This window comes from Rattus norvegicus, chromosome 12 (genome assembly GCF_036323735.1).
Source record: "Rattus norvegicus strain BN/NHsdMcwi chromosome 12, GRCr8, whole genome shotgun sequence".
NCBI classification, from domain to species: Eukaryota; Metazoa; Chordata; class Mammalia; order Rodentia; family Muridae; genus Rattus; species Rattus norvegicus.
The window spans coordinates 20,000,332-20,014,719 of NC_086030.1; the positions used below are offsets into that span (position 1 = coordinate 20,000,332).

Below are 14,388 nucleotides of genomic sequence, written 5' to 3' on the forward strand. Positions count from 1 at the left end.
TGAGTGGTCAGGGACCCTTCCTAGGGGTACAGGCCACCTCCCCAGACTATCCCTGCAGGGTTGTCCCTGGTGGTTGGCAGTTCCATCTCTAGCCACCAGGGGGCACTGTTCCCTAAAATACGAGTTCCAGACCCACAACCTCTAATCCTATTCTGGCCACCGAGCCAGCCCTGCCTGCCCACCCACCTTCCCAAATGCACTGGTTCTGTGCCGGTCTCCCATCCTTGAGTCTTCCACAGCAATGCGGATCTGATGACTGGGGGCCCAATGGGCCAAGGCTGCCTTTGTCCCCAGGAAGGTTCCTGAGGTGTTTTGGAGGATCATGTTGGCAAAGAATGAGGGACAGGAGCCAACGTGAGGTAGCCAGATTCTCACCAGGTCTTCATACACCCATTCAGAACAGCAGGCAGGTGTGTAGAAGATGGGCTCTTTGTGTACAGGTAGGCAGGCAGTGATGACCCATCTGGGGGGCTGGGGGCAACTTGACATAGGGGGGTTCTGTGCACCTTGCTCCTTCCCCCAGCCCTCCTATCTCTGCTTTCTAGCCTTCTGACTTCTGGTCCAGGCCAGCTCCAACCAAGCCAGTTCCCCCTGAACCCCCAAGCCACACACATCTCTTGAGAAGCTGCAGGGCCTGTCCATGGTACCTGGAGGCCCTTACACAGGACCCCTAGAGCTGGGTAGTCAGCCACTCTTCAGTGTGAGACAGTCCCACCCATGCAGAGAGTGAAAGGCCGTCCAGCCCGCCAGTGCAGACCGCTGTGCAGCGTACTTCCTCCCCTGCTTCCAAGTGGGAGTCAGCATGCTCGCTCTCCTTGCCCAGTGCCCCTGGGCCTGGGGGGCTTGGGTCACTGTCCTTTGGCACATGTCTTCAAGCACTGCCACTTCCCTTAGGCCCAAGTTACACAAAAGATGAGTGGTCCCTTCCTGCCCCAGGAACTTGGGGGGATGATGGGAATGCCATGATGGAAGACTTGAGCTTGTGTCTGGATCATCACACCCAGTGCCAGCATCTGCCCCACCTCACACTGCGGAATATAGGGCAAGGGGTACTGGATAGCACGTGGCTGGCTCTGTGGGCAGATGAAGGAAACCTGGGCACTTTCCACATGGGCATCCAGCCAAGGCCTGGGGTTTAAAGTCCGGTCCTATGAGTCTTGGGTCTTCTTTTGGGCTTCTTATACATGGCACACACACCCCAACACACACACACACAAAGACAGGGTTTCTCTGTGCGGCCCTAGGTGTCCTGGAACTTACTCTGTAGACCAGGCTGGTCTTGAACTCAGATCTTGCCTGCCTCTGCCTCCCAAGTGCTAGGGATTAAAGGCATGCACCACCACTGCTCAGCTATGTGGCACACCCTCAATGCAGTAGAGACCCAGGGCTCAGGACATTAAGGGCTACACGTGGCTTCAGCTACTCAGAAGTAGGCGCCTGGGGATGTGTTTTCTGCTATATCACACGGCAGCTGGGTGCCCATCCTCAGCTCTTCTCTTCCGTCATACACGAACGACATGCTAGTCCTGGTGTAGGGAGATGGAGGCCAGAAGCAGCAGGGCTCCCAGTGCAGTAGCTTGTGCAGAGAGCAGGGGTCTGTCCACGCCCAGTGCTGGGGCTCACAAGACAAGACAGGGTGGTGGGTAACCCCAGGTCCTGGATGCAGATGTATAAGGGTACAGTGTCATTCATCAGGTTCATAAGGTTTGCAGAGGGGCTGGTGTCTCCAGGTTTGGCTGGTCTTAGGACAAGCCTGAAGGTTGAGCCTGATGTCAGCTTGGGAATGAGACCCAGCTCAGGACTGTGAGCCCGCCTGCTGCAAGGGGTACAACAGTCAATCATGGCCGTGGACCTGAGCCCAGAGGGACTGCTGATGCTCAGCTGAGGCCACTCTCCAGCCTCAGTTTCCCTTCATTGTGAAGGGCAGTACTCACACTTCCCACAAGGCTGCAGGGTTGAGCAGAGAAGCCGTACCCATGACATGCTGGGGGATGGGTGGGGGCAGGTAAAGGGTGCCCTGTACTCCATGCTCACTGAATAAGGATGAGTCTATGCCCTAGATTGACGGGCTGCTGAGGCCAGGGCCTGGGGATAGAGGGTTTCTGCCTGTGCATGCACCAGGCTGATGACTTCTCATAGGTCCTGGGGACAAAAAGGCCAGTGTGCGCCCAATTCAGAGAGGGTAACAATATAGCCTAGCAAGATGGAAGGGCAGGTCTGTGATGGAGTGGCTTCAGGGCCACCGGCTGTGAGGGGCTGTCTGATGGAATTAGGGTCTGCATAGTATGAGATGGCAGACCAGGCCAGTCAAGGACAGACACCCACAGGATGCAGAAGGGCACAGGACCGGAGATCCCAGCACAACCCATGCCTCAGCTCCTGACTTTACTTCTTCACCATCAAGATTCCAGTGATTTGGGCACCCGATGAACTGCAGGACAGACAGCTCTGTTGCGGGTTGGAGAATTGGGTCAGCAGTAAGTCCTCCAGGAGACCCCAAGCTAGGCCCAGGGTCTTGCCAGCCCCTCATCCTCTTTCATTCTGAGGAGGAAGGAAAGATGGTTAGAAGGCAGTGTCCCGTCCCGAGCTCACCTACCACCTGGTGCCTTGATTTGGGGCGTGGTGTCATGGCAATGAGCATACCTGTTTCTTGGCCCCCCCCCAAAAAAAAGCCTTTTAGCTCTGGCCAGCTGTGACCTTCGACCTTTACATGGGGACAGAGTTCTGGCCCCACCCACAGGGTCACCTCACACTCACCCTAGGAGGCCCACTTCGTCATATTTACTGCCTTGTAGACAGAGCATGGTGGCTCAAGGCTGTGTTTGTGGGTGGGCACCTGAGAACTGGGAGGCTCTGGGGACTTGCCTCTTCCCATTTCTTCCTGAGGCAGCCGGGAACTCTGACCCAGTTAGCCTGGCCAGGTAGGCTAGGGTCGTGCCAAGTGTCTAACAGTTACACTGTGCCTGGAGAATTTGTGGACCTGCGGCCTCTTCCCTCCCGGGGGTGATCTTCTAGACACTTCCGGTGGAAGTCCTGAATTTCTCTGTTCACCTCTGCGAAGCTGTAGATTTGAAAGGACAGCTTCTCAACTCTCGGTCTCTGGAAGCATGGGACAGTAACACATCGAAGGGACCTTAAGGGACAAAGGAGTTTTCCAGGTAAGTTCTTCAGTGCACCGACTTTCTGCTGGGAACTCAGGACTCTCCCCATCCCCAGAGAGCAGTCTGGTTCCTGTAGCTCTAGAAGGGAGACCAGGACCCGGGAGAATGGAAGGTCAGCTAGAAAAACCCTACCTTCACTCAGATATCCCTCAGCAAAGGCTCAGCTCCACTCACCGGAAGTCATGGCCACTCAGAGAGTGGGGCTGGCTCAGGGCAGGAAACTGCTGTGCCCAGGGCCCCACCAAATTCTCAGGAGAGGGCTCTCTTGCTGCCTATCCACTGCTCTGTGCTCAGCTCCTGCTTGGGTCACATGTCCCCGGAGCAGAGGTTCTGGGGACAGTGCTGGGTCCCTGGTGTCCTCATCCCTGGTTGCAGTACAGCAGGGGACCACAGGGTTTTGGGAAGACCTCTGTGTGTGCTGAGTGAGGATTGCCCCTATAGAACAATGTTCCTCGGAGGCTGGGTAACAGCAGGGTTTGGCCAGGATTTGGGCTTGCTCCGTTCCCAGCCGGCTGAGCCCTCAGGCACATTTCTGAGCTACAGGGAGGCTCTGGGGGAAGAGTGTGAAATGCATGGTGCGCAGACACACCAGCTTAGGTGCCGTGTGAACAGAGAGGAGGTGTGATTTGACAGGGCCACACACAGCCAGCAGCACAGGCCGATTCCCTCTATCCGTGGGTCCTGCTGCCCTCAGCACCAAAGTACTGTTTGCTGAGAGTGTGGAGGGCCAGGCCCTATTACAAGGGGTTCCTATCAATGGTATGAAGAGGATTAATAATGTATTTATAGCGCATCATTGTGGTAGCCGAGAATGATCTATAAATGTGCGGTAAATGTTTTATAATGTTTTTGTAACCCGTTATAAATGATAAATGGACGACTCTAGATGCGGGATCAAATATTTATAACGCATTGTGTGCGACGCTGGCCTGCAACAGTTCAGGAAAGCCATTAATAATAAAGTGGATGGAAATGTAAAAGTTACGGCCATGCCCGGCAAAGCCATTTGTAATGAAATGTAAAAATCTGGCTGTTGGAAGCAGCCTGTGGCCAAGGCTGGTGCTGTGGCCAGTGTTTCCCGTCTCCTAGAGCCCAAAACAGGTGAGAGAGACTGTCTGCAAGGTCACTCAAAGCTATCGATGTATCCATAGTGGCCAGCACTCTTCCACGTAGCCTAATTAATTAGCTAGTGGGGCTTAAAACAGGATTCACTGCCTGCTCTCCCTCTCCCCGGCCTGGAGCAACAGGGAGAGTGGTCTTGGGTGTTGGGGGAGGAGACTCCCTGTGGATTCTGCATGACAGCCAGATTGATACCTCCCTCCCCAGCTGTCCGGACAGTTCTGTGAGTAAAGTCATGTTGGGAACCTCTGGGCAGCTTCATGATTTCAAGATTCTAACAGTCAGTCCCGCAGGAAAAGCTCACCCTGGGCCTTGCTGGTCTGTTTCTCTTGTTCTTGTTCATTTCCTACCATCCCGGTGTCTCCCCTCATCAGCGCTGAGCCAACCACCATTTTAGAGGCACATCCACCAGTCGGAAGTCTACAGACCCCACTGTGTGAGGGTACCCTCAGAGGCCAGAAGAGGGCACCAGATGCCCTGGAGCTGGAGTCACAGGTGGTTGTAAGTCAGCGCACATCTCTGAGAGCAGTTTGCACTTTACAGACAGACGGACAGACCGACGGATGAGCCATCTCTCCAGGTCCTCCCAAGCTAGCTTCTGAATCAACTAGAAAGACACTTCTCTGTCCCTCCTGGATCTCTCTCCCTCTACTGCCGCTCCCTTATGAAGATGCACCATAGGTGGAAACAGGGAAACTGAGGCTGGTCTGGAAGTCCCAGACCAGGAAGTCTCAGACCAGGGAAGACACTCAGGGCAAGGCACCCACTGCACAGGCCAGATCTCTAAACTCCTCCCCACATTGGGATGGGGCAGAGCTGGTCTTGGAACCTTGTTTGCCTCAGCCAGAGTGAAAAAATGGGGTGTGCAGAGGGCTAATGAGGCTGGGACAGGGTGCTGTCCTCCCTAGCTCTCTCCCAAGTCACTCTCTGGTCCCCATCCAGCTGTGCTTCTGCCCATCCCTACCCCAGGGCCTTTGCATGCCTGGCCCTCTAGCTCTTCCTTCTGAAGTGAGGCTGATGCACTCGACCTCCAGGGCTGAGTTCTGACATTCTTGTCCTGCCTACTCGTGTGCTAGTGTGCCTCTTGTGACACAGATCCAGCCCCAGCCACTTTGTCCCCAAAGGTCTTTGCTGTCTGGCCCTATGGAATCACACCACACATACACTATTACACTATATGCGCGCACACACACACACACACACACACACACACACACACACCACACCAAACACCATACACATCCTATATTCACACACCACACTGCACACACACAACATACCACTCACACATATACCACACACATACCTACTACACACACTCACATAAATGTACTCACACACACACTGTGCACACACACTACACACATACCACACCAAACACCACACACACACCTCATACACACCACATTCATACAACACACACACAACACACTACACACACAGCCACACATCACACACATACACCATACACTACACATACGCACCTATACACACACACACGTCACATACACATAAACACACATACATGCACATATGCACACACGCACTCAAGTCGCCTAGGTGCCACTGAGTTATTGACATGTGGCTAGTAGTTAGACCTTAACTTGCCCTCGGGGAGCCAAGCAGATGGGGTGGGTGGTTTTCCCAGAGCCCGTGCCCACCCCCTCTTGGTGAAGACTCAGTCCCTAGCCAGCAGCAGACCAAAACAACTCCAGCATGCTTGGTGTTTGGGGACACAGCAGAGAATTCGCACACAGCTGTCCTGACCACAGGGGCTGCTGTTACCACAGTCTGGATGGAAACTGTGACAGGGGTTCAGGGTTCAGTGCTAAGTATGAGTAGTAAGGGGGGGTGGCTTTCAGCAAGAAGGTGATGTTTGGGCAAACAGCCAACAGGAGATGAGGAGAAAACCAAGCAAACATCCCGGGGCTGAGGTCCTGAGTCAGGAATGTGTCCCAGGCACAGCTGCAGAGTGGATGTGGGGATGACTGGGAACCGGAGACGGTGTGTCCCAAGAGACAGAGGGAGACAGCCTGCTCCCCTTAGCAGTTTCCATGGAATTCTACATAAGGACTAGGGGAGCCATGGGAGTGGTATGCAGGAGGCGGATTAGGCCAGTGCTGAGGCCCAAACTCAAAGGTGTAGAGAGAAGAGGCCAAGAGTCAGCCTACCTGTCATTCAAGCAGCTGACTGGAACGGTGGCCCAGCTATGTAGGGCTGGGATCGGTATTTCTGGGCCAGAGAATCAGGCCTTCGGTTTGAGCAACACTGAACTCAAGGTTGCCTGGAGCCATCTAGGATGCTGGGCTCGGGCCAGAGGCAGATGCCTGGGATTCATCAGCAAGAATGTAAGTTTAGGGGCTGGAGAGAATGCTTGGTAGTTAGAGCACTTGTTGCTCTCGCAGAGGACTGGAGTTTGGTCCCCAACACCAAGTCAGGTGGCTCACAACCACCATCCGTGACTCCGGCTCCACGGGCTTCAATGCCCTAGGCATCTGTGGGCTCTGCACCAAGCGCACAAACTCGCACACAGAAATACACACCGTTTAAAAATAAGTAATTTTTGTTTGTTTTTGAGACAGTGTTTATGTCTATCTGGCTGTCCTGGAACTCACCATGTAGGCCAGGCTGGCCCCAAAACTCACAGAGATCTGCTGCCTCTGCCTGCTAAGTGCTGAAATGAAAGATATGTGCCACTATACCCAACTTTAAAAACAAATGTTAAGAAAAGCAGCAGCAGAAACTACAACAACAAAACCAGAGTATTTACCTAGAACTGGTGGTGGGCATGTACTCATCATTCCGGGACTCAGAAGACTGAGCCCCACGGGAGTTTGAGGCCTAGCATGGGCTACACAGCAAAACCTTCACTCAAATATACGAAAACCAACAAAAAGACCCATCTGAATTCAGCAAGGGCAAGAGAGGGCAGGCAACCAGAGTTGGGATAAAGGGACTGAAGGGTGGGACCAACATCCTCCGGCAGCAGGTTCCCGGGCACATGGAGAAGGGACAGGGATAATTTGGTCTGCTGCTCTGTTTCGCAGTGGAGAGAGCAGGAAGCGGAGGGAACTTATCTACTATGTGGAGATGGGAGAAGCCACGGATCTGTGAGGCTCAAGGTGCGGGCTATTTGGAAGGGCCTCTTAGTCCCAGGAGACAAGCAGAGGTCATAGATTCATGCCGGGACAAGGGAGACAAGGGGGACAAAGTAGGAGTCCCCTGAGTGTTCCTTCAGAGACTCCCAATTTGTAAGTTCAATGGCACCCTACAATTCAGTGGGATGAAAACCTGTGTTCAGCCTTCCCGTGCACACACTCATTCACACACACACACACACACACACACACAGCACGCGCGTGTGCTTCTGCGTCCTGCAGTCCAGGCAGCTGTAGCACGGTGGATAGTGGTATAGGTCATACACCGCACCTTCCCAAGGGCGGCCATGTGGCCAATGTCCCATGACTCATCTCTGACTGCCTCCCATGGCTTTCCAGGCCCAGCCTACCTCACACACAGGTGTGCCTGTCGATTCTCCCAACCCTTAGAACTAGGCCACCCAAGACATAGAACCTGCGAAAATGGCCCAGTGGGGGCAGGGTCTAGGGAGTCCCTGAGAATGTTGGGGGCTCACACTTTTATCTCTTTTTTAAAAAGTGTCTGCGTGGGTTGGAGAGAGGGCTCAGTGGTTAAGAGCACTGACTGCTCTTCCAGAGGTCCTGAGTTCAATCCCCAGCAACCACATGGTGGCTCACAACCATCTGTAATGGGATCTGGTACCCTCTTCTGGTACTGGGCTGCTTTTGAGCTCTCCCTGAGGGTGGCAACCAGGAGGGCCTGTGCTGCCTTTTCCCTGAGCCCCCTTGCACCAGGTTCCCAGATGGCAGTAGGTGTTTTCCTCTGGAGTCAGAAATGTGGGCAGAGAGTAGTCTCTTCTGGCTTCTGGCTGTCTGCAGACAGCTACAGTGTACTCATACACATAAAATAAATAAATCTTAAAAAGTGTCTGCGTGCTTTCCCTGCATACATGGGTGTGTACCTTGTGCATGCAGTGTTGTTGTGTAGAGGTTTCCTCCAAGACTGAAGCATCCCATCCTGCAGGGAAGCTCCTTAAGCCAGAAGGCAAACAACTCAATATTAGCTTCCTGAAGTCCCTCAAACTGATCAGATTCACTAGGCCACTCCCTAGTGAATGGCTGGTTCGGAGACAAGCCGAACTGCAAAGAGGGCTCGAAGGCTAGGTCAGTGGCCTAGAAGAGGTGTAGACCAGCTGAGTCATTTGGAAAGGACACTCTTTAGCGTTGAGCACCGATCGAGGACGAGCCTGCAGGTCCTCCGCCCTGGTGACTCCCCATGCTGCGGTGGGCTTTGGTGATGCAGCTGTCTTGGAGTCATTTCTGCTCCTATAACCCATCACCTATATTCCTGTAACTAACCCCAATAAAGCTTGCTGGATCACCAAGTTGGACTTCGGTGGGGTCCATATGTTGGTCTGTGGTGTGCTCCTTATCTGAGGTAAGTAGACATGTGTGTCTCCAGGAATTCACGTCACATGACAAGTGCACACTGATGTCCGAAGAGGACATCGGCTCCCCTGGGACTGGATTACAGTTATAGATAATTTTGCCCATCATGTGGGTGCTGGAAATCAAACCCAAGTCCTCTGGAAGAGTAGCTGGTGCTCTGAATCACTCATTGAGCCATTTCTTCCGCCCCTGTTACTTCACATACTTAAGAAGTCAAGTCCCGGGAGCCAGAGAGATGGCTCAGTGGTTAGAGCACTGACTCCTCTTTCAGAGGTCCTGAGTTCAATTCCCAGCAACCACATGGTGGCTCACAGCCATCTCTAAATGGGATCTAATGCCCTCTTTTGATATGTCTGAAGTCAGCTACAAGTGTACTCACATATATAAAAGAAATAAAATCTTAAAAAAAAATAGTCAAGTCTCCTGGAACTGGAGTTACAGACAGCTGTGAATCACCATGCGGATGCTGCGCACATAACCTGGGTCCTCTGCAGGAACGGAAATTAATCAGTCTTCTGCACTTTGTCTCTGTCTCTCTAGTCTCCGTCTCCCCATCAAGTCGCTGTATTTCTTTCTCTCCTGTGTGTCTGTTTCACAGCCCCCCTCTCTCTCTCTCTCTCTCTCTCTCTCTCTCTCTCTCTCTCTCTCTCCTCCCTCTCTCTCTCTCTCTCTCTCTCTCTCTCTCTCTCTTTCTCCCTCTGTGTAATTAGCAAATGTCCTAAAGGATCCAGACACCCTACCACCATCCAGGAGATAAATGTGAGCAAGAAAGACTCAACTGTAAGCACATGACCCTGCATCCATTGAGTGCCTATTGTATGCATACTCATACAGTATGATGGGAGAAAGCTATGCTTTCCTTTCAGTAAGAGACACTGAGGCAGAAGATCTGATGTCCATTTTCCTGGCCTCCCAGGGCAGGTCAGTGGATTTGTTACCCCAGATAATGGATGTTGCTGATGAATGCTGACTTAGTGAAAGCTGGGGCTAGGTGCCACCAGGGCGGAGGTGACAGGATGGGAAAGGTTTCTTAGAAATTACACTGGTAGTGGAGGTTTCTGGTTGGATGGTGGAGCACCAGCTATAGTGGGCTGGAGGGGAGGCAGGGAGGAGCCGAGAAGGGCACCCAAATGACTTCAGTGGCCCCATGGAGTTGCACAGTGGGCTTTTGGAGTCAGCTGGAGAAACAAGGCCCAGAGGGAGCATGACAGGGTGTGGCTTGCAGAGTCACGATAAGCGGGACCGGCAGCTTCTGGTGGCTGATAAGGTTCCTGGACTTTATTCAGAGGAGAGTTGGCAAGAGGGGCTTTTGGAACACTTAAGGGGGTCTGCGAGAAGGACTAGTGTGGACTAAGGTGCTAGGGGAGGACATGGGAAGGCTGACAGTGGTAGGCAGATTGGGGTGTTCTGGTTTGGGGGACTCTAGAAAGGCTGGCATAGCAATGAATAGCCTAGTAAGAACACCAGTGGAAGGGGAAGCCCTTGGTCCTGCCACGACTGAACCCCCAGTGAACGTGATTGTTGTGGGGAGGGTGGTAATGGGGGGAGGATGGGGAGGGGAATACCCTTATAGAAGGGGAGGGGGAGGGGTTAGGGGGATGTGGCCCGGAAACCGGCAAAGAGAATAACAATTGAAATGTAAATAAGAAATACCCAAGTTAATAAAGATGGAGGGGGAAAAAAAAAGAAAGGCTGGCTCAATGAGGTGCTGGTGGTGATGTCATTGGTGGCCCCAGGGGACTGTCACAAATACTGTCCTCAAGCTCCCAGGGTGGCAGAAACTGGGGGTGGGGAGTGTGAAGAGGTTGGTCACAGGTGACCCTTGAGATGAGATTAGAACTCAGACCCTGGCATGGCCCTCTCTGAGTTTGCTCACCCTTTCTCCCCACATCTTGGCAGTTACCTTTCTTACCAGCTTTTCCAGTTCTTGTAACTGCTGCCCTGAGGGTTAGGAAAACCTGGTTCCTGGACCAGGCTTTGGCTGAATGGGGTGTGATAGTGCACTTTGTCCCCCTGACAGAACCCTCAGGCAGGTCAGCAGCTTTCACTGGGCAAGGGTTGGGGCTATAATCCGGGGCCACAGGCTTTTGTGCCCTTTGGGATGAGGAGCTTGCTGCCCACATGCTGGCCCACACCTGCTGCCTGTACCCAGGTGCCTCCTTGATGCCAGCCCATAGCTTGGGCGTGTTCTCACTCCTTAGAGAGGGGTGTAGAGAAGCCACCTGGCTCCAAGCCAGGTGCCATTTTTGGGAAAACACCTACTTTCCTAAAGATCCTGTCTAGACAAGTCCTGGGACTTAACTGGAAAGGGCCAGTTCACACAGTTGGTGTCATAGTTCGGTCCACCTGATGACATACAGATTCCTGAGTGTACAAAGTGGGCAGAGATGGCACACACCTTTAATTCCAGCACTTGAAGAAGAGGCAGGCAGATCTCTGTGAGTTCAAGGTCAGCCTGGTCTACAGAGTGAGTTCCAGGATAGACAGGGCTACACAGAGAAATTCCATCTCAGAAACAAACCAGAACAAAACAAAACAACATTCAGGGCAGCCCCTGGCTCTAATTGAGGACCTGGGAGAGGTATTTTCCTTAATCACCCTGGCATCCTCAAAGGCTGGAAGTAGGAAGTTAAGTGTCTCCTGTCTTCAGAGACCCCTGGAGAGTCCCCTACAGCCTCCAATTCCTCTGTGACTGGAGAGGAATTATTCTGGCCAGCTTGGCACCCCTGAGGGTGAGAAGTTTCCCTTCAGAAAACTACAGACAGCATTTTGCAGTTTGAGATAGAGTCTCAGGTAGCCCGTGTCAGCCTGGCACTCCATTATGTGTCAGGGATGAGCTTGGATTTCTGATCTTCCAGCCTCTACCGGCTGAGTGCTAGGATTTCAGGGGTGTGGCATCATGCACAGTTCCTGTATGATGGGAAACCACTCTACCCACCAAGCTCCCTACCAGCCTCAAACCAGACAGCTTTGTAGACCCTGAAACAGGGTCACTCCTCCTCAGAGGTTACATTTCTCCTAGCCTCTACCCTCCCATTTGTCAACAGGCTGCCAACTCTAGAGGTTGAGGCAGGAGGATGGCAGCTCAACTGTTAACTCAAGACCAGCTGAGGCAGCTTGGACTCAACTTTTCTTTTTTCCAATAAAAAGTGGGTTTGGGCCGGAGAGATGGGTCAGTAGTTAAGAGCATTTGCTGCTCTTCCATTGGTCCTGGGGTTTAGGTTCTAGCAACCACATGGCAGCGCAAGCAGTTCCAGCTCCAGTTCTAGAGGAGCACGGGGTCTTCTTCAGGTCTCTTGGGGTACCTGGTACACAGATACACGTTCAAGCAGAAGCCCATATGGATAAGATAAAACTAAAAGTAAGAAAGATAATCGTGATTGGGGGCGTAGCTCAGCTGGTGGTATGCTTGCCTGGCACGCAGGAAGCCCCAGGTTCCGTACCCAGCACTGCATAAACCAGGCGTGATGTGGCGCACAAGACTAATCCCAGCACTAAAGGAGGTGGAGGCTGGGGAATCAGAAGCACAAGGTCATCTTTGCTTATATAATGAGCTAGAGGCCAGTGTGAGCTACAGAGGTCCCGGTCTCAAGGAAAACAAGAAAAGAAAACCCCGACGCCTCTGCTGGGAGTCATGGCTGAAGGCCAAGGCGGGAGCCGACGCCCAGAGTACGGGCCCCAATTCTCCAAGTCCCAGGAAAGAGGGGGCGTGGTCTTGTATGGGCGTGTCTTTTCTGGGGCGTGGGTGTGGCCTGAACAAACTGGGGCGGTGCAGCCGGAACAAGGAGCCTGTATGGAGCTGGCGGGCCAGGCCTCCAGGGGGCGTGATCTTGGGGGGGGGCGGGTCAGAAGAGGCGGGGCCTCCAGGGGGCAGGGCCGGCGGCCTCGCAGGCGGCTGCAGTGTGGGGCGCCGGTCTGCTGGAGCTCTCTTCTTCCAGCCCGGCTGGTGGTCGGCGGGTCCGGGCCTCCTCTGCGTCTCGGGCCCTAGCAGGGCCTGTGGCCAGCTCCTCGAGCCGCCAGCCCGTCTTGCCGCCCGCATGGCCGCCATCAAAGCCCTGCAAGAATGGTGCCGGCAGCAGTGCGAGGGCTACCGGGACGTGAGCATCACCAACATGACTACCTCGTTCCGCGATGGCCTGGCCTTCTGCGCTATCTTGCACCGACACCGGCCAGACCTTATGTGAGTGCTCTTTGACCCCTCTGTTGGGCTCTCAAGTGCCGCTGCAAACGGGAAACTGAGGCCACGCCTGCCTTGGGATCCGGGTCAGAGGTTTCAGACACACCCCTCTTAGATGGACCACCCGGGGCAGTGCAGAGACCTGCAGGTACAGCCTATTTGGTGGTCCCCAAGACTCTGGCAGTCAAGTAGCAGGCCATCAAATGCTGCTGGGCCAGGGGCCAGGACGTGGGCTGTCCAGCCGGCTTAGTCAGTGGTGACTCAGGGCAGCGTCCGCCTTCCCTGAGCTCCCTGAGAAAGGGCAAAGGAACAGCTCCTGGGAGTCTGAGGTCCAGCCTCAAGATCAGGGCCACTTGAGGCTTCTAGTGAGATTACTGCCCCTCCCCTAACTTGTCCAGGCATTGTTAGGAAAACAATAAAGTGGGTAGCCCACGCCTTTTATCACCTTAGAGTAACAGGGGACAATGAAGGCTGGGCCACCATCCTTGGAAGTTGTAGGAGAGGACAGGGATAGAGGAAGAGTCTTGGCATAGGAAGTTGGGAAGCAAGCTAGCTCTGTCTTGTTGAAGGACCTTGGCCCATAACTGAAACTGTTCTATTAGTTACTCACTTAGCAAACACTTAGGCAGACTCTGTTAGGCTGGTGACCAGAGTCCTGGAATAGGACAAGATTACCCATGCTCTTCTGAGAAAAGCATTCTCACATACAGGGTAGCTAGAGCCAGAGTTGGCTGCTCTGAGAGTGTTTTCCAAGGAGGTCTTAAGGCTGAGTGAAGCTCCAGGCAGCACCTGTGGAGCCCGCCTCAGCCAGCTTCAGTCACAGCTTCTTGCCATGCAGATGGGGGGAAACTGAGGCTCAGAAAAGTAAAAAGAAACACATATTGTTGAGGTCGCTCAGCATGTCAGGCAGAGCCAGGCCTGGTCCTATCAAACTCCCTGTGCCAAACTTTGCTAGACTCAGGAAGTGGGAATCTTGAGCAAGAAGTAGTCTTCTGCCCTGTGGTTATGAAACACCCCCCACCCCCGAGCTTCTTGGGAGGGCCTCGTTGCATGAGCCTCAGTCACTCTCGGGGAGGTGGATGGTGTGAGCTCAAGGGGGCATCAGGCTTATGGGAAGTGGGGAGCTGAGCTTTGATGGATGCCGGGCCACAGATGTGGACCTTGGAAAATGGACTTGGAATGGAAACGTGGGTAGTCAGGTTTCTCCCGGGGTTGGGGGGCAGGGGAGGGGAGGCTGGATGATGACCCAGAGCAGGGAGCTTAGACGAGAACTATGTGAGGAGTCCCCAAGTGGAGGAGATGATGATGTTGGGTTTTGGCTGGCCTAGCAGCCTCAGCTGGTAACTGCACAGAGACAGGGCCTTCCCAGATACGAGATTTCCTCTGCTTCAAGGCAGGGCACGTG

General features: G+C 53.6%; 1 protein-coding gene across 1 annotated transcript in view; it reads left to right on the forward strand.

Moving 5' to 3' along the window:
• The first annotated feature begins 12,705 nt into the window (after positions 1-12,705).
• Micall2 (MICAL-like 2) overlaps positions 12,706-14,388 on the forward strand; it is a 28,759-nt gene continuing 27,076 nt past the window's right edge. The window contains exon 1 of the mRNA NM_001419564.1: positions 12,706-12,986. Within this exon, the coding sequence (NP_001406493.1) occupies positions 12,844-12,986 (143 nt within the window). The 5' untranslated portion in view covers positions 12,706-12,843. The remainder of the gene's footprint in view (positions 12,987-14,388) is intronic.